The following is a 20,288-nucleotide window of genomic DNA, read 5'->3' as shown; positions in this document are numbered from 1 at the left end:
ATAGATAGATAGAGAGAGATAGATGTAGATAGATGAATAAATAGATAGGTAGATATAGATAGATATTAAGATATAGATAGATAGATCTCGGGGTTCAACACTAACTCTTTTCTCTGGTGGCCACTAAACTATAATATTTTGAATTTAATATTGGTGGCCCTTTAAAGAAATGTGATGACCCCAAACTATAAAAAAACATAACGATTCATGTTGAATCTTAGTGCCCGATCGGGCCACCAAAAGCCTTCATGGAAATTTGGTAGCCCGACATAAAGTCTTCCACGGGCTCTATACTGTCTTATAGTATTGATATGTATGTATATATATATATATATATATATATATATGTATATATATATATATATATATATATATATATATATATATGTATATATATGTATATGTATATATATATGTATATATATGTGTATGTATATATATATATATATATATATATATATATATATATATATATATATGTATGATGATGATGATGAAACAGCATTTGTATAGCGCCATTTATCTGTAGAAACATTCAAAGGCGCCCAGCTCCCAAAAAGTGTCACACATCATTCACAAAGTTGCTGGAAAAGATAAATCTTCAGTTATATATATAAATATAGAGATAGACAGAGAGAAAGAAAGAGAGAGGAAGGGGGAGGATGTATAAGTATATATTTATATGTCTACATTTACTTGTACATACACAGCATGTAGGGCCTAATTATCTTATTCTTTATCATGCATTTTTTTATTGTCTTATTTCTCGGTTGTATTTGTATGCATGCGTATGACCTTTATATTTATCCTTATCAAAGTATACACATTCGATTCTTTCCCTCAATTTCAAGGTCCTATGCATAATGATACCACTAAGCTTAAATACGCATATATTATACAGTAATTACTTGTGTGTAATACTTGCATGCTAAGGGAAGGCGTAGAGGATGATGCCGTGTAATTATCACGCTGCTTGTACGCGCATTGTCCAGATGGTGTTTAGTCAAAATATCGAAATATTTTCATAATGCGACTCCACAAGCACCTGAAAAAAGCCTAAAACCCGTGTTTGTTTTTTTTTATTTATCCTTATCCGCTTATTTCTTGCATCTTATAAGCAAGATTTAACTATAGCAGTCAAACAGACGGCAGTGGGACTCGACGATCTATTCTATATCATCTGCCAAGCAATATGACATGCACAATGTAACACATTAGAAGTCTGCTATCCTGCCAGTATTGAAATGCTAAACATGCATGACGAGAAGGAACTGTGTGTTTCTCCCCCTCCCTCCCTCTCTCTCCCTCTCTCTCTCTCCATCTCTCCCTCTCTCTCCCTCTCTCTCTCTCCATCTCTCCCTCTCTCCCTCATAGGCAAGTTCAATTCATACGTACAAAAACGAACTAGCTGTCGCTCGGTAAGTGTTTTTAGATCCAACCGACTTTTCAAGTGAAGTATTCCTAGGCAACAGAAAGCATGGAAACGCCATATCGACAACAAAACAAAACACATCTATACACACACAAAAGCAAAGTTAAATTGATCGATATAGATCTTGTGATTGTAAACTTTCAGCTTTGATAGAAGCTATTATGTACTACGACGTGAATCCGCAAGGATTTTTTTACTTTGTTTAACATCTACACTCCGGCTGCGCTTAAGCTCATTTGCTTTATGACCAAAAGCAACACCAGTAACAAAAAGCAATTTCTCATATCTTTGATGGTCAACAATGTGGAACAAGCAATTTCAGCTACAAATGATTGAAGATTTAGAATTTGTTTATCCTCGATATAGTTTCCCCTATCTTTGTAAAGGTATATTATAGAAGTCATACACAACTATGATAGTCATTATTTTGTTTTATTAATAGTCCTGAGACTCGACTTGAAATAGTGAAACAATACAGTGGTATAGGCCCTGCTTCTTATTTAGCAATACGAGGGTAAACCCCACTCTGAAAGACTTGGTATATCATAGGCACACTCACTAGTAACGAAATGTTAAAAACACAACAAATCAATCTATCAAAACTTTCGGTACACAATTACACTAATACACAATTAACAAAACAAGATAAAAAAATCAGCGCTAGTAAATCACAGCCAATTAAAGAGGAATTACTTCAGTCCTTTTATAAGTTGGTCTGATAAGAAAGACTAATACCTATAACAGTGAAAACATCAAGATCGGATAAAAACTAGGGAAGTTATGAAATTGTGAAGTTTCGCCAATTTCTGCAGATATAGTTCTGGTACAGTTGATATGAATATGCAAATGAGGGAGCTGATGATGTCATCACCTTACAGTTTTCCATTGATCATGTAAAAAAAATGACGAAAATTCAATGTTTCCTATATCAAAAGTGTAAAACTCTATGTTATTCCTTGTTGAAAAAAAAAAAGATAATGATAAAGAACTATGAGTTCGATGGTTAAAACATCTACATTTTTTGACTGAATAAACATCGCATTGTTTCTTTCACAGGTAGATATCAGATAGGTAGTGAAGGCGACCTCAGAATAATAAAAGAGGACAATAAAAACTCTTATACCCTGCAGAAAGAATACTATCCCGAAAAGTAAACAATCCCGAGATACACATGTCTAAAAGGGAACAACAAACATTCACGAAAACATCAAAAATATGTTTTACGTGTATTTTGAAATTGAAGCTAATCTCTTCCAAGCTTCTATAATGATGTGAGTGTTTCAGCTTCCAGACATCTCTCTTCAAATCTTGTCACGAGAGTACAGCAACATGTTCCGTTAAAATCTATTTCGAATATCTTCAGTGACCGTGCATGAGTCACATTTGCTCTCTTAGATTCAAAGTCGAGTTTTCGGAGAAAGTTGTAGGGTATAATTCATTATGAAGTCGTGTTATCCAGTAATACAAATTGTGATGTGTCGGTTATAATGTCAGCAGTCCATAAAATACTGCAGTTTTCTGTGTTCATACTTCTATTCTGATATCAAGCTTTCTCTTCTCTGAAATTCTGCTGGACTTGAAGATATGCTGCTGCATGAGAGTGGTAGGAATATTTGGGAGTGGGAGAAAGATGCGATTTGATGGATTAAGTTTAATGAAGACGAAATAATATTTGGTGTTAAATTATATGATATGCAATTAACTTTTAAGTGATTTGAATTCTTTATTAGAGCCGCTTCACAGTGAAGGTATCCTTTTAATGCGAGATGCGATGTTTAAATGGCATTTTCCTAATTGGCCTTAAGGGCTTTAACAATAAAAGAAAAATTGAAGCTGAGTAGCGAATACAACCATTTCAAATTTGATCATTTTGAGCCTCATCCTATATTTATATATATTCCATGTAACAAGCTAATTAATACTTTGGCGCCCTAATTTTCTCTGTTCCTCTGTTGAACAGTACTAGTAATCTAGCGTCCACAAAACTATCACTAAGTGACTAATGAGCTGCATGACAATCCAATCTAAAAACAAAACAGGAACAAAAAACAGACAAAATGGTACATTTAGGTTTTGAGTTGCAACGGTTTGGGTTTTTGTTGTTGATGATGTTGTTGATCCCTTCTTTTTATTTGATGGTGGTAGTCTGAAGACTGAATAAAGCGGTTGACACACACTTAATAAATACAACAAATTTGCAAGAGTTACCCATTCTAGCTAAATATTAAAACACAAAGTGACCAAATAAAACGAACCAAGATATCAAATCACCACTAAGGAAACAAATAAAACCTCAAAAGCCTCCAAGTTGGAATGCCAGCTTACTTCTACCCTTGCTTACTTTACAATCTAGTGAATCTAGACAATATGTTAGAGGTACTAGTAGTCTTCGATTGGTGTTCCTCGTTGCTCTTGATGAAGATGAGGAAGTCCCGTTCACTCTAGATCTTCCTCAAGAATAGTTTCGTCATCCGCCAAGTCTCGTCGAGTGCGCCTCCCGAGAATCCTCTTCTTCAAGAGCTGGGGTTGGATTCCGCTGGGTTCGGCAACCTTAGCCTGAGTATTCTCTTTCAAGATGATGGTTCCCCGCGGGATGTTCCCGCGTGCTACGATACTCTTCCCCATCTGAATACAAAAGCAATCAAAACAAATAAAACGAAAAATGAGAAGCGCCAATTTGTCACTGAGTATACACATGTCACTTCATAAACGGGCAACCCTCCCCACCCCTCCCCAGTCTCGTTTTTGTTTTTTTGTGTTTTTTGTGTTTTTTTTGGTCACACCAAGTAGGCGGAAGATGGTTGCTTTCCCACAAACTATATCACGATGATTATTTCTCTGCGCACTGGCTACATTAATTGAATCACGGAGATACAACATTGAATGGAGGTGGACGTTGGTTACTATAAAAACTGAATTGAAAAAAAAAAACTGAACTATGTCAACTGCTTGCTTCTACGAAGCTCTCACCTTCTTCAACAAGGCTGATTCGCTGTCTCGCATTTTCTTAGTCCGTGTGCCTAACGCCGTCTCCACTTCGCGAATGGCTTTTACCAAAGCCGTGAGCTCAGCAGGATCTTCATCAAATGAAAGAAATCAAGAGAGAAAAGGAAAGATAATTCGCTTTGTAGAGCATAATAGAATTCTACTTGTACGCCTATAATGTATTTTTGTGACCTCAGCATCATCATGATTGGCTTCGAATTTCATCTTCTTCTTTTTTGTTTACATTTCTTTTGATCCATGTCATCCCGAGAGGGATTGGAATTCAGATTTATCGTATAATTAGTCAAGCAGAAAATAATCTAATTGCAGAAAAGTCATCTTCGAATCAATGTATGTATGTATGTATCCTCAGTGATGGGTATAAAAAATGAAATAGATATAGCATGATGGAACAAATTAGCAGAGAGGTGGCTTAACAAAGTAAGTGGCTTTGAATAAGTAATCACATCCTTCAGCATCTGTTATGCCCCTGTAGCACCCCCCCCCCCCTTGCTTTTTGATATAGTGGTAATTTTCAGGGATATGATTCTGTATACAAAGTGAATTGATATGAGACTTGCATGACAGACGTGTTTTTTATTGATAAAGGAATCTTGTATTGTAAATCTGTGTGTGTGTGTGTGTGTGTGTGTGTGTGTGTGTGTGCGTGAATTTGTGCTTGTTTGGTCTATGATAGGATTAACAAAAATTGACATGGTTGCTTTTTTAGTCTACCTATATCGAGATTCCCTTATTTGCATGTTCTATTGTATTTTCATATTTCCCTGTTGTAAACTAAACAAATGACATGTTATTCACTTTAATCTCTTTTTTTATTATTCTGTTGTGCGAAACTAAACATTGCGCACAGAAAAGGAACTATTCTTGTTAATTGTGTCCAAATCATCTATATACTCTGCTACTTCGTACACCGATACGAGTTTGGATCTCTGTCCTTGAGTTATTGAATGACCCTGAATTTAAAAAAAAAAAACACACATTGAAAAAAGAGGGTGCAGGAACACTGTGTGCGCGTTTGTGTGCGTGGGAGTTTATTTTGCTTCTTTATAGCGAATTTATAGGGTGGCTTACAGACGAGACTTTGAGGAATGGTCAATTTCGATACATTATGATTATAACATAATGATTTTAATGAAATCGCATCAAAGATTACGCAAAAGGTGTGTGTGTGTGTGTGGGGAGAGAGAGAGAGAGAGAGAGAAAGTCGTGATTGGTGTTACCTAGAGACGCCGCGTGGTCACTCCCTTTCCATGACTTATTCAGAGTTATATGACGTTCAACCACTTTCGCGCCCAGAGCAACGGCGGCAGTGGTGATGGCGACTCCCCCTTCGTGCCCGGAGTAACCAATGGGAACGTCGGGAAACCTCTCTTTGTACTCCTGAGAGATAGTGAGAGGGATCGGATCGAAATAATGAAAGATATTTTGCAGGGAAATTTCAGACGATTTTCATAATTTCACATCATGTAGAAGATAAATCGATAGTGCCATTTATAGATTTGTAGAATTTATTGTGGTCCTTCAAGCAGATAAATCAATACTCTGAAAAACCCAAAACAAATTATCCTGAACAAGGATGATGACATAGGAAGATCATATTCCAATAACGTAGCAATGTAATTCCATTACAATACCACTTGCTTCACAACTTCACCTATGTAGAATTTATGCATGCCCTCTTCTTTTGTTCTGCTTCCATGAGCACCCAATCCTGCGAAGCTATGCTAAAGATGCTACGTCATCATCCTTGTTCTATGTAATTAGTTATGAATTTTGAAAGCATTCTTATTGCTTTTGTCAATTACCATGATTTGTGCAAATCTGAACCCAGTATAACCATTATTCATAGATGTTCAGATGCAAAAATCTCACTCTGGAGTTGTCCTTTAAATGATTACCGGAGATTTTCATGATTATGTCTGATGAGCGGATGTGACATAAAAGGTTATGAGTATAAATTTTTTTTAAAAAACATAAAATGAAAATGACATGATTGCAAAGCACGCTGGGAATTTGTTATAAAAAAGGAAGAAGAAGAAGAAGCAAACAACCTAACAAACAAAAACACAGAAAGATGTGAGTACGTTGGTCTACTCAGGGCCTTCAAACTGCAGAATATTCATTTTGTATTTGTTATATTTTGATGAAAGATAAAGAATAGAAAGTTAACAACACAATACATGTACATAATTGTCCTCTAAACGGTCGTGGCCACATCTGAATGACATTTTCTCCATCATCCCTAGATGTAGGATGAACAACCTGCCACGGTCAGAGAAATAACACATACATAATTATGATGACTAATATATATATATATATATATATATATATATATATATATATATATCATATATATATATATATATATATATATTATATATATATATATATATATATATATATATATATATATATATATAACACGAAGGGAGAGATAGAGAGAGAAATACCCCAAATATCTCAACGTACTTGTATTACTAGTAGGTGAACATCTTTGGCATCCAGTGGGTAAGTGCTTGTGCACTGTAGAAGAACAAATTTATCGTGGTGTGCCTTCACAGTCTCATAAATCTAATGCAAAGGAAAAACAGAAATTAAATGATTTGTATGATATTGCCTCTCAAGAGGTATTATCCAAAAACTGTTCTGTTTATTGGATGATTTATTTTTCGATACTCTATAGTTTTTGTTTGTTTTTCATTTTCCATTTGAGAAGATGGCTGGATAGCCCATATTCAGCTATGCTAGGCTGGTCTTCCATGGGGTCCAGTTGGATGTGAGGGGGGACCACTTTGCGATGACTGAATGAAGAGGGATCTTTTACGTGCATGAAATGTGACTCAACCGACTCGCTCACAGACGGGAGCTTCATTTCATGTCCTATCCGAGGGACAGAGTGTTTTGCCTCTTGCTAGAGGGGATGGTATGATTACGCACAACATTGTTCAGTCAAGACTCGGGTCGCTTGAGCCAACTCACCGCCCTAAATCATTGCTGCATGTTCAAACAATAGACGTTTAAATTGACTTTAGCAATGTTTATTCCGATGGAGTGGTTTTTGACGTTGTCTGTATCTTTTCCTCATGTAGTTCAAAGTGCAATTATCAAAGTGCCATCATAACATTCTAAATGTATATCAGTGTACATCAACAACATTATAAAGGCTATCTTAGACCCTGAACTCTTGACGAAAGATAAAATTATATGCTTCAAGTGTTATTTGACGGTTTGCTCGGTGTACACCTCCGAACTAAGAAGATGCAACTGCTGAGCAGATTAGCAGCACTGGATTAATCAAATGATTATGTTTTATGTTTTTCCCCTATATTCAAAATACTATAGATGACAAAGGTCCCACATATTGTGCATTATGCAAATCTTTGTGATATTGCAGGAGTTTTTTAACATGACACAGCAGTCTTTTTATCTTTTTTTTTATTTCTATTTTTTTCGTAGTTTTGTAAAAACCACTTTGTGTCATGGCTGGATTTATCATTCTTGAAGGGATTAACAGATTTTTCGCCATCTTTACTATAAGCGTATAAACTTCGAACATTTCTATTCACTGAGTCTATGTACATGTGCATTTCAGGTGAATTTCCCATGACACAAATTGTTTTTCCCTTGTCTACATCAGAATACAGATTCGATACGCATTATTCACTTATTTGTCTCCGCAGCAATTAAGTATTCATTTCATTTTCATTTCATTTCATCATGATTATTTTATTTCCAACGAAAATGTAATTGCAATAAAACATTTGAATACACATACACCCATGACACATGGCAACTGTGTTTTCTGTGTCACAATCTAGTTTTTTTTTTCTTATTTGTGCTTTGTCTCTGTGTTACAATTCATCTTATCTTTGTTAAGCTGAATCAAATGTGTTTTGTGTTTACCCATGTACACATTGTCTGATATGCCGAATAAATAATGATAATAATGTTAATAATAATAATAATAATAGTAATGATAATAACAATACTCTAACGATAGTAATAACAATAATGATAAGACTAATGATTAAAAATAATGATAATGATGATGATAATAATCATTATAATAATAATAATAATAATAATAATAATAATAATGATAATAATAATCATAATAGCAATGATAAAATTTTGATAATGACAATGATATTAGCAATAACGCCTCAATATAAGTACAATAGAACCAGACTTGAATGGGGGGGGGGATTGGACCCTATACTGACCTGCTTTACAGTCTCCATATCCTGCATTCCAGTGGAAATAACCAGAGGTCGGTTCATCTTGGCCGCCCTCTCAATGTACTGAAAATTGTTTGCGTCCGCCGAAGGGATTTTCAGGAAAGGCACGTCAATGGAATCCAAAAATTCCAAGGCACTCTGAAGCAAACAAGGACAGTTGCAACTTCAAATGACAGAAATACCTTGAAATCCAGCATAATCCGTCCACCAATTTTATGTATTTTGGGCATGGATAGGAGTTGAAGGGTTGTACTATATTAGCTGTTCATGTGTACACAGTATGTGTTGAATCTTGCAGGTTCTCATGTGCCGAGAGTATCAGTAATGATAGATGATGATGAGGATGATGATGATGATAATGATGATGATGATAATAATAATAATAATAATAATAATAATAATAATAATAATAATAATAATAATGATAATGATAATAGTAATAATAATAATAATAATAATAATGATAATAATATATGGTCTTATAATTCCAGGGGAGCCTCTTCAGTGTTGCCACTGCTCTACCAGAGGGCCCTGCCATTATTATTAGCCTAGCTTTGCCAGGTACCCATATACACATGGGCCGAGAGGGACATGGTGGGCAAAACATCGTGTCTAAGGACGTCAGCACTGGGCGGGATTCGAACTCGGGTCAGTCGATCGGGAGTCGAGAATCTTATCCACTATGCCACAGCGCCCCACAAAACTTATGCTGCCATGACTTAAAACATAGGTACTGCGCATTATAAATGCACTTTATTATTTTGTATAATAGAGCATCGGATATGAAAAGGAAAACTCAGAATTTAAAATGAAAGGCTTTAAAATGAAAGGGGATAAGACCTATGAAAACATCACGTCACGTTACTTTAGTATATCATCAAGGAGGTTGAAGAGATGGAGTAACAACAGAGTTATTCCCTTTGATTTATGTTCGAAGCCGCCGCTCAAAAATATTTGAAGCATGTGCCAAACAGGATCTGCCGCGCAGATACGAAGACAATTGACTAGTGTCTCATTGCATAATCACCAGCCACTTTCAAAGGAAGACATGTCTTTGTGATGGTAATTACTTTTCGCTATCCCTTCTTATAATAGGTAGGTGGTGCAGACACGAGGATGCGCGAACAGAAATTGAGGAAAAATGCTGAAATGAAGATGAAAATTACTCGACTGGGCATACGCGGGCACTAATCTGATATATCTATCAATAAAGAATTATACTTGAAGATTATTACATGTTAGTTTCATTTGGGGAAATTAAGTGGAAAAGTGATAAAACCAGCTTTCCAGGATGTTACAGTTTTAAACATTTTCACATAATACAGCTCTGATTTACACTATATTTGTGCGCAAATTTCTGAACGGAATTGACTTTTGTTTTACATACTTTGTTATTAAGTGAAATTTCATTTCATTTAACAATTTAATAAATAAGCAAAATATGGCCAACATTATGATAACGTTCAAAATGAATCTTCAGATTGCTCAGCAAGACGGCGGCTTGGAACATCGATCATCAAAGGCACAAGTGCACCTGTGGAATTCTTTTGTACATCAATAGAAATTTGACAACTGTTTGAACAATTACAGCCAGTTGGAACTCCATGTATAAAACCTTGATATCACAGAGTAAACGATCGTAGAATTTTGGGTCTTGTTCTTAGAGCATAGGGGAAGTAACAGGCAAAGATTTATGCTGTCATTCCTAACTAAGACACACGTAGGAAAGGAAGCTGGTTTGCGGAAAGGATTTAGTTCAGGTTATATACCTCGTCGAAGGCGGACGATGTAAAGAAGATGCCGATCTCTTTTGCGTAGGCCTGTAATTCGCGGAACTCTGCCTCTGAAAACTCGAGAAAAGCCTTGTGCTCTCCGTACGTGGGCCCCCATGCGTTGCGGGAGTTATACGGGCGCTCACGGGCGGCGCGGTTGAAGCGTACAGCCAAGTTGCTCTTCTGGAATTTGGCACAGTCGGCACCAGCATCCTTCGTAGATAACGCCACGGAAAGAGACCGACAAACAAACAGACAGACAGGGCAGGCTTACTACGAGATTGTTCAATACAGTAATTGAAGGAGGAAATCTCTTGATTTCGAAGACAATGTCATCAAATCGCTAAGGATTTAGTCTCTTTAGATTTGTTGACGGACGGAATGACATCACGGCGGCACGCTTCGTCTTTCCAGAGTTTCGTATATCTATTGTCCATTCATTAGAACAGAGAAACTGTCAAACGGCTATTTGATTTTGGTGTAAGTTTTCCCGTTCATTTTCAAACTTCTTTTTTTTATATTCAGTTTAATAGATTTCTAGTTCAATTTCATGCCGAGAAATCTGGAAATGCCAATCCTATTTTCAAATTCGCCTTTTGTTGATCATTTTCGAACAAAGTCTATTCAACTTATTGTGTCATTTTGTCACACATTCTCGTCATTTACATTTCAAATTCGTCTGTTACACTCGCTGCACACACTCCAGCTAAAGGATTTCGTCTTTTAGCGATAATTTTCTTCAAATTTTCCTTCAAATTCGTCTCATTTCTTTTCTGTTGTGATTTCTTGGTTATTTAATTTTTCCTGCAACATTTCACTTTTTGCAAATATTTACGAGTAACATGCACACACGTGTACCATACCCACACACAAAACACACACACACACACACACACAGAGAGAGAGAGAGACATACAAACACACCCGAATCATAGTATATACACACCGAGATAAACATAAATGTTCTGTCACACAAACCATTCGCAAACGCCACACTGATCCACGATTTCCATTCATATAACAATGATTTTTAAGACAATTTTACATTGTGTAGACCTATTGGCCCGAATTCACGAAGGTGGTACAAATGAAACCATGGACAAAAACCTTGGAGCGCCAAGTGTTGCATTAAATATTTCGTTACGAAATAAGTCATTTCGTCGATGAAATGATTATTTTGTAACGAAATGACAACATTTTGTAACTAAATGAACATTTCGTCCACGAAATGATAATTTCGTTAACGAAACGGTCATTTTGTCAACAAAATGACCAATTTCTTAAGAAAATATTCCGGGTAACAACTGGCGCTCCATGGTTTTTGTCCATGGTTTAAACCATGGTTTCATTTGTACCACCTTCGTGAATTCGGGCCATTGAGTCTAAGCCCGTTTTAATGCAAGAATATATATATATATATATATATATATATATATATATATATATATATATATGTATATACATACTTAACATATATATACATATATACATATACATATACATATACATATACATGGCATATACATATACATAAGATGCAATAACGTGAAGTCATTAAATAAAAGAGCTCAAGGCCAAAAGATTGTCTTACTGTGTTTCATGTTCTCTTACCACCGTTTTTCATTCAATCTCCTGTCGCCCAAGGCATCGTGCCAAATACTTCTGAGCATGATTTTCCCACCTATGCCATCTGACTAATTTGTTTTGAAAAATTCATGAAATTGTGCGAACAAAGACGAATTTGATTTTTACATTCTCCAGTCGATGGACGGCGAGGATGAATCAATGACAACTGACGATTTTGATTTTGAATGGGATGTCTTTGAAAATGGTTGACGAAAAACGAACTAAAAATGACAATTGACTGAATTAGGAATTGAACTCTGTGTGCTTCTCGGGACGAATTTGATTTTTTTTTTAATCTTTGAAAGTGGTTTTAAAAGTCCGAAAATGGATTGGGAAACCTATAGTAGATCTTCGTAAGTTAAATTCCGCTGATTCTCAGGTCTTTATTTATTCACTTTTTTAAAAATCACGCAATTACCTACTGTACTCAAACATAAAGTTTGCTCTATTCATTGAGTAGGAATAGGAATACATTCCCTATACTTGATTCACGCTCAAAAAACAAATAAGATTTTGTAGGCGTATACCCAAATCTTTTGGATGTATAACATTCATGCCCAGATATTCCGGCAACAGACATTTCACATTCAAAGGTGAAAAACAGTCGAAAGAAAGTTTTGAAACAATTTCGTGAATATAATGAATAGAAATGTTTGACCATCACCCTTGCCATCACGCGTCAACATGATCTGGTAAAGGCTTACTACTGCGCACGCTCTGAAATTGTGGTTGAACGCGCCAGCCATGCCTTTTGTATCAAGCAACATCTTCATCTTTAGTGACATCAGGTTATATTAGGTTATATCCCTCACCTAAAACGTTTCTAGTACTTCTATTATAGACTCATCTGCATCTCCCCATTTCTTTATCAATTCTTATACATACACGTAGACAGTAGTTTGTTGTTTTTTTTTGTATGGATGTTATCGCGGTGCGACCAAGGAGTCTACACAAATCATATTTTTTGCTCATTCAAGTATTTGTATCCTCAGGCAGATGTATTTTTGTCTTTAAAAAATAGATGCTTGTGGGAGCACCAACATTTCAGAAAGAATAGGCTTTGTCTCTTTAGAATTCAAAACTTCTTTGTAATAAAAAAGCAAGGCCATTTGTGACTCGTGGGTGTCCGTTTAGTGGGATTACCCTGAGGATCAATATTCATGCTTTTATAGTCATAAGCAGGGAGGTGAGACGACTTTTTCTCACCTCAATGGTCAAGGCGACTCCCGCTACGATAAATCTTTGCCACACTCGAGAGAGCGTGTAAAATGTTAGCACTGTATTAAAATCGAACTTGCAATCTCGTTTTATTTTGCTTCAAAAAATTGCTGTCGGTTATTATTGTTCCTTGCGTTGGCCTGGTGAGTAAACAGAGGATGAAGAGACGCAAAGATGACATGTTTCTGCTATGTCTGTTTTTCGAAAAAAAAAGTTTTATATGATTACATGAATACATATTATACCAGAAAGAGAGAGAGGGGTAGAAGACAGACAGAGATGAAGGGGAAGAGGGAGAGGAAGCAATACGACGGGAGATCCTGTAAAGAAAACAGTACCTTGGCAACTTTGATCAGCTCCTTAGCGATGTTGATATCCCCTTGATGGTTCTGACCGATCTCGGCAATGACGAAGACTGGATGATTTTGCCCGACCATTCTGCCCGGCGCTAATTCGAATTCCACCTGCTTATTTACACCGTTTTCTCCGCTCATGTTGACCGTATATTGACAGGAGGTATACACACAAAAATGGCTCTGACAAGAGTCAGAGACAAAGACCATCACCATAAGTCATTTGCGAGGAAAATAAAATAAAACAAAACAAACAAAAAGAACATGTCACTCCTCAGTGTGACGATTTAATTGTCACGTGTGCAGTTTGTTATGGGTCAAGTGCTAGTACATTGTCAACTACCACATTATCTTCATTATGCATAATTCTTTATTAACCACTGTAAATAACAGCAGTAAAACGAATTAAACTGACGCCTTTTTTTGCCAATATGTCTATATCAGTTTGGCAAAATGGATACACCTGCACGGTTTATAGGACCTGCACTGTTACATCGTATCTATACCCAACGTTTTCTTACGTACTATTCGTCACATTTAGTGCTCTGTTTTTCAATTTATCTCTTAAAAAATAAAAAGAGATAAATAAAAAATTCATGAAATAGAAATCTTAATGAATGCTTATTTCGTATCCATGCATCTCTCATAAGATGAACGAACGAAATCATAGTAATCCGATCCGTCGCTCACATACAGACTCACGGGACTCGAGCACGCACAAGTCACATCCCATTTAAAATGAAATCTTAAAGCGATGAAAACTGTCAATGAAATATAAAATCTGACCGTAAGGTTTCTCCTTCATGCTCAAAAATTCACCATGTGCCATATTGGTAATATGATAATGATAAGAATATGTAATTTCTTATGTAGCGCTATATCTAGTAACAAGCTACTAAGAGCACTTGCTCCCCTCTCCAGAATGTTTTGAAAAAAAACTAGAAAATATACAAAAGGTACAAAAAATTAAATGATACAATACAGTACAATGCGATACCATGCAAGGTAATACATTACAATGACAATGTCTAAAAAGAACTAAGGAAACGACTCATGATTGAGCACAAAGATTTGCCTTGACATGTCCTGAATCACGGAGAAAACCTTCATGTGAGGGTCAAATTGTCAGACCATTTGGGGCTTGGGCCAGGCTACATTAAAGCTTAGGCAGAGAGGTATATTTGGTCTCACCTCCCTGATTTAGGATAGTAAGCCAACGTGTAATGTAAGGGTATGAAAATACGTTGTACTTACTTTGAAGCATAAGGCACAGAGGTCTTCGAAAACGCCAAAGGCCGAACAAACCAAAATTCCTGAACAACACACCTCGCCGGTCCTACTTCTGCCTGTTGATACTCAATATCCATCCGCGAAAGGTTGCAAAAACGCATGCAGGTGTAAACAATTTCGTTCATAGTGAAATACTTCAACAAAAAACAACTACAATGCAGAACCACCCGCGTACGTCTTGTGTGTGAGAGGGAAGGCCATTTTTGATTGGTGGACAGGTCTTTCCATAGAGAAGTGGGCGTTTCTCCTCATTCACCGTCATACCCCGTTCAGACCAAGAGTACGCGTTTTCTATCAATCGCAATCTCGTAGATTTAAAAAGGGCGAATAGATATTGGCGTTAAAGTTTACCAGTAACCTTTCAGACCGGATAGCAATTAATGGAACACAATTGAAATCACTATTCAAAAGTGCAGTGAACTTGGGTAGGGCAGTTGGCGCCACCGAGCAGCTCACACATCAAATGGAGCTGCATTTTCGTAATAATTTGGGTGAATAATTCATGATTTTTCCACATACTATTATGATAGATATCATGTATCTTCATATACAAATATGTATATATATATATGTTTATATATATGGAGAGAGAGAGACCTAGATATAATAAGCCCTATGTGTGTTTGATTGTTCCAATGTATAATTATTGTTTTACGCTTCATATACCTTGCAAAAAAGCAGGAATATGATCAAATCAAATCAAACTTACTCCAAACTGCTTTCCTCCCCAAACAATATCAAATCTTCATTACTAGGGGGCCTATATAATATATGCGATTGTCAAAAGATGTAGGAGGATAAAATATTGATATCTCTTTTACATTGCGAAATACATACATATATATACGTTTATATAATTATATGTATGTAATATATATATATATATATATATATATATATATATATATATATATACTATATACAAATATAGCAATAAAATACGGATGAACCTGCTGTCAACCGAGTGAACTTGTTCCAATACTTCTTATATATATATATATATATATATATATATATATATATACATATTACATGCAATGAAAGGTTCCGGTTGAAATGTTTGAATCCAGAATAGCAGGAAGAGCACCAGAAGAATAGCGCGAGTTCCCATGAAAATGTTACCATGAAAAAAAAAGGCTTTGTTGAACCTATTCAACGAAGACTCTAGCATGAATACAAGTATACACGAATGCTCGAGGGCAGAGGAGTACTTGCCCAGGTTTTCCTCCATCCCCCCCCCCCCCCCCCCCCCCAATTGGGAATTTTACACTTCTTCCACTCGGATGACTTGCTAAGACCACTGGTATAGTGTGTCAAGCTTCTTTTTTCTCCATCCTTTTATATGCTGATCCATGGTATGTTTTATTGAATCATATCACAAAGATAATCAAATTATTTACTAATTATTTGCAATGATTGGAAAAACAAATGAATAGAACAAAAAAAGGAAGAAAAGGGGTGACAAGAAATTGAAAATAACCTCCAATATCGAATAAGCAATTAATGCACGTGTACCATGGAACCGAAATACATAAATAAACTTTAACAACTACGTATATTATCATAAAAAGGGGATTCTTCGAACAGACATCGTACTGACATCCCTAAACTAAGAATTAAAGGAAAACAAAACCTCAATCCATCAAGGGTCAATAAAATCAGGACACATTCCACGTACTGAAGCTGTTTGTTTTCATTTATCAACACCAGAATAAATACTATACAAACACTACAATTTATGCCAATAAAAAAAAAACTCATCGCAGCCTCTGATGAGAGCGATGCAAAAGAAAAAAAAAAAGAAAATTAAAACAGGTGTAATCATGTAGGCCGTTACAATGGAAAGTTTATGAATGTAATTTTCTGGAAAATATTCCAGCTGCGCATGGACAACGAAAGGTAATATCGGTTGATGTAATGACAAGTCCGCATGACAAGGTTCAAAAACACCACATGCTTCGCTGGGAGAACTAAACAAATTTCACTATGTATGCAAAAAGGATAATCGGTGCTATAATTCTGAGAAAAATCTCGATCGTGGAACCCTACATAACACACTATAACATGGGGTTAGATAGTGGTCTGTTCGGCGAACACCTCGGCCATAACATTATTACAGTTTCTTTATTTCAAAGCTCTCATTTTGTGTAACCTTATCTAAACAAACCATTTTTTTAACGAAACCTGTAGATGCTCCCTGGGCCTAGGAAGGACCCGATTGGTTATGGCAGACGTTATTAGTAAAAATCCATCCAAAAATCAAAAAAAAATCACGAAGTTGACTAAAGGAATTAAAAAAAAAAAAATCACACGGTGTTGGCACTCACTGACTTGTTTATAGCGAAATGCTTTTGAAAAAGATGATGCTACAGCACCTTGTGAAACACACTGTAGCCTTCATGGATTTCATGCAGTTTGCATATTAGAGAGGGAAGAGGGGAGTTGATGCAGTATTTACATACTTAATGCGAGAACAGAATTGCACCCATATGTTACCTTTTTTTAGGTTTCTCGAGTGCCTTCAAAATTATAGTTTTAAGCTTCTGCCAGAAAAAACTAGTTATATTTGAAGCGATCTCCTCCGATTTTCATATGGATTTAGGAATTGCACAAAGCTATAATGGGAGACTTTTACCTCAGCTTGCGAAGTTTGAACATCGAATATAAATGATGTCTTGAGGATGTCTCGAGTTATGAGATTCCTTCGGCCCGCATTCTTTCCGGTTTATCATATAACAGCTAGAGGACGTTCTTTCTGTCACATTACGATTGTTACTTGTCTGATTGCATATTGATACACATTTTTTCATGTTCAGAAAGCTGGTTTATGGAGGCAACTTCATGTGAAACAGCATCACGCCTAGCAAAGCACGACATGACGTGTTCAGTGCTTCGCTGAATGCCAGCCATATACAGCGTTGCTTCAGCGAGATCGGTATATCACTGTCTGGCGCAGCCCGGGCAGAGTGGAGCGGCAGCCTGTTTATGATATAGCACTCCCTTCCTCGCTGGCGTGACGGGTTTTGCGGGAAGCCGTATAAATATATAGCGCCGTTGCACGTCAATAATGAAATTAAGTTCAGTCAACGAAATTCGCCGTTTTAATACAGGATTCATTGTGATGAAGGGTAGGAAACGTTTCTATATGAACAATGGAAAGTATGATATCTATCTTTCTGAGTGCAAAATCTCAACGTGAAACATCCAATTTTGAGTGACAAATATGTAGGATGGTGGCCACATACCGAGAAAACGAACGCTTTGGGTCCGTCTCCAGCAAACGCATGGATTAGTCAGTCATCACATCTGTTTTTCAAACAGTTTAAAGGGATGCTATAATTTTGGTTGAGATAGGGGATTTTAATTTTGACATTTAGTGACATGATTAGAAAACAATATGAAATATCAAATAGCATTTATTTGATTAAAATCGGTTTCGAATAGTCTGAGATGTACAAAAAAAAATTAAAACAAAGTGTGCCCAATATAAGGTGGGTCCCAATTTTTATTGGGCACCAATCTGATTTTGGGTATCTCAGTCATTTTCAAACCCGATTTACATCAAATGACCTTTGAATTTCTCTTGGAATTTTAAGCTCTTTGATATTTTCATATGAGAGGTCTCTCATTACATCACAAAAAAGTAGGAAATCTGACACACCATCTCAACCATAACTATACCATCCCTTCAAGTTATATTGCATACTTGGAAAAATGCCCAGGCGTTAAACAAATCACTTGGGTTTTTTTAAATCAATATAAACTACTATGATACTACACATTAATTGCTACAAGCCATATCAAGTGATGTATGGGGTAGTGCATCGTCGTGCTTCAAAATTGCTCAATTATCTCATATCTTTGAAATGAAAAATACCAAGATCCAAAGTTCTGGAAAATGAATGCTCGAATTCACCAAGATGACGTTTATTTGATACAGATTAAATTACTGTGCATGCCAAGGTCCCTTGATGGATTAGCTACTAATGAAAGTGTCTACAATTTCAGCAGTGAGATTAGAAACAATAGTACTGTTCAGTTTACTCGTGGTACTGGCCCTCACTCCTTCATGAACATTATGCAGTAAAATCATCGTTTTGCATTTGCTTTATTTCATATGCATATTTGATATTACGTTTATATTCTAGGAGTCATATTTATTACGTATGGTAGTATTCCTTTCTCATGGTTGCAATCTTCCCTTGACTTATTGGTGGTTTTGATTTTGTCCCTGTCAATATCTAGGCAGCAATCTCTTAATCATATTGCAACAAATGCATTTCAGCAATATTAATAACACAGACTCTCATGAACAATCTTGTCCGAAAACACTTGTAAATGCTGATCGTTTCGTTTTCCATTTTCGTTTCCATATATTTTCTTTGTCTACTTGAACAAATATAACTAAAAATTGAAATAACTGATATAAAATAAATGAACAACAACATCATAGCACAAAAAATAAGGTACTTCAGTCTCTAATTTCATAATGTTCAATAAATTAATGTATACATTGTGTTGTACATACATGATTTCAACAAGACGAATTGATTATAACATTAAAAGCTTAATCTGAATTTCTATCTCTTGCACTTTAAAATAGTTACTGCTTCTTAATGATGATTTCTTTGTTACCTGCTGTACATTTAACATCAATATTTTGTTTGTAAATTGATAGATTTTTGGATGATTTTAATTACATATTCATGTTTTGAGTGATCCACGTCTTGTACAACCCCTGCTTTTCAGTGACCGCTGTTTTTCATACTTACCCAGGATACTTGCCCTCCTGTCAACCTTGCAAATAGGCCCTTTGCATTGTTGTTCGTGGCTATTCTACTTAATTGTTCATATCTCTTAATAATAAACTGAACGATCCACAAAGCACTATGAACGCATGTATTTCTTACAAATTGATAAAATAATATGATTTGTGTAACGTATGCTCTGCATTTTGTTTTGGCATACTCGTGAAGTAGACCCCTCCATTGCCACCACTGCCTGTCTGTGCTAATGGCGGCTTTCCTGTCGTACTCGTGAATTCAGCCCACTGTCAGCTGCGGTACATTAAGCACAGCGGTGGGGCTCTCTTCCATTTAGTATGTTACTCGTGAACGAGGCCCCACCGAACAGCGCAACGCGTGATTGATACAGCGGCAGGTCCGATTTCAACGGAAGAGCAATTTTCATCTTTCCTTTGTTCATTTTTTTCTTTTTCCTGTCTTTTTTTTCTCCCTTTGATTTTCGGAAGGACTTCCTAAAATGTCCCTCGACTGATTTAACCATAAATACAACCTTAACCTAAACCTAACCCTAAACCTGAACTGGTGGGGCCGATTTCACAATTTTG

General features: G+C 36.1%; 1 protein-coding gene across 1 annotated transcript in view; it reads right to left on the bottom strand.

The window, feature by feature from the left end:
- Positions 1-3,314: 3,314 nt before the first annotated feature.
- Positions 3,315-20,288, bottom strand: part of LOC139718510 (N-acetylneuraminate-9-phosphate synthase-like) — a 43,614-nt gene continuing 26,640 nt past the window's right edge. The window contains exons 3-9 of the mRNA XM_071629983.1: positions 13,634-13,831; positions 10,449-10,664; positions 8,665-8,817; positions 6,911-7,012; positions 5,659-5,818; positions 4,403-4,509; positions 3,315-4,057 (exon numbers count right to left, since the gene is read on the bottom strand). Coding sequence (XP_071486084.1) covers positions 3,869-4,057; positions 4,403-4,509; positions 5,659-5,818; positions 6,911-7,012; positions 8,665-8,817; positions 10,449-10,664; positions 13,634-13,831 — 1,125 coding nt within the window. The 3' untranslated portion in view covers positions 3,315-3,868. The remainder of the gene's footprint in view (positions 4,058-4,402; positions 4,510-5,658; positions 5,819-6,910; positions 7,013-8,664; positions 8,818-10,448; positions 10,665-13,633; positions 13,832-20,288) is intronic.

The sequence above is a fragment of the Diadema antillarum genome, unplaced genomic scaffold (assembly GCF_040938485.1).
Source record: "Diadema antillarum isolate AM-2024a unplaced genomic scaffold, OU_Dant_1.0 scf00000095, whole genome shotgun sequence".
NCBI lineage: Eukaryota > Metazoa > Echinodermata > Echinoidea > Diadematoida > Diadematidae > Diadema > Diadema antillarum.
This window is presented reverse-complemented; position numbering and strand designations above follow the sequence as displayed.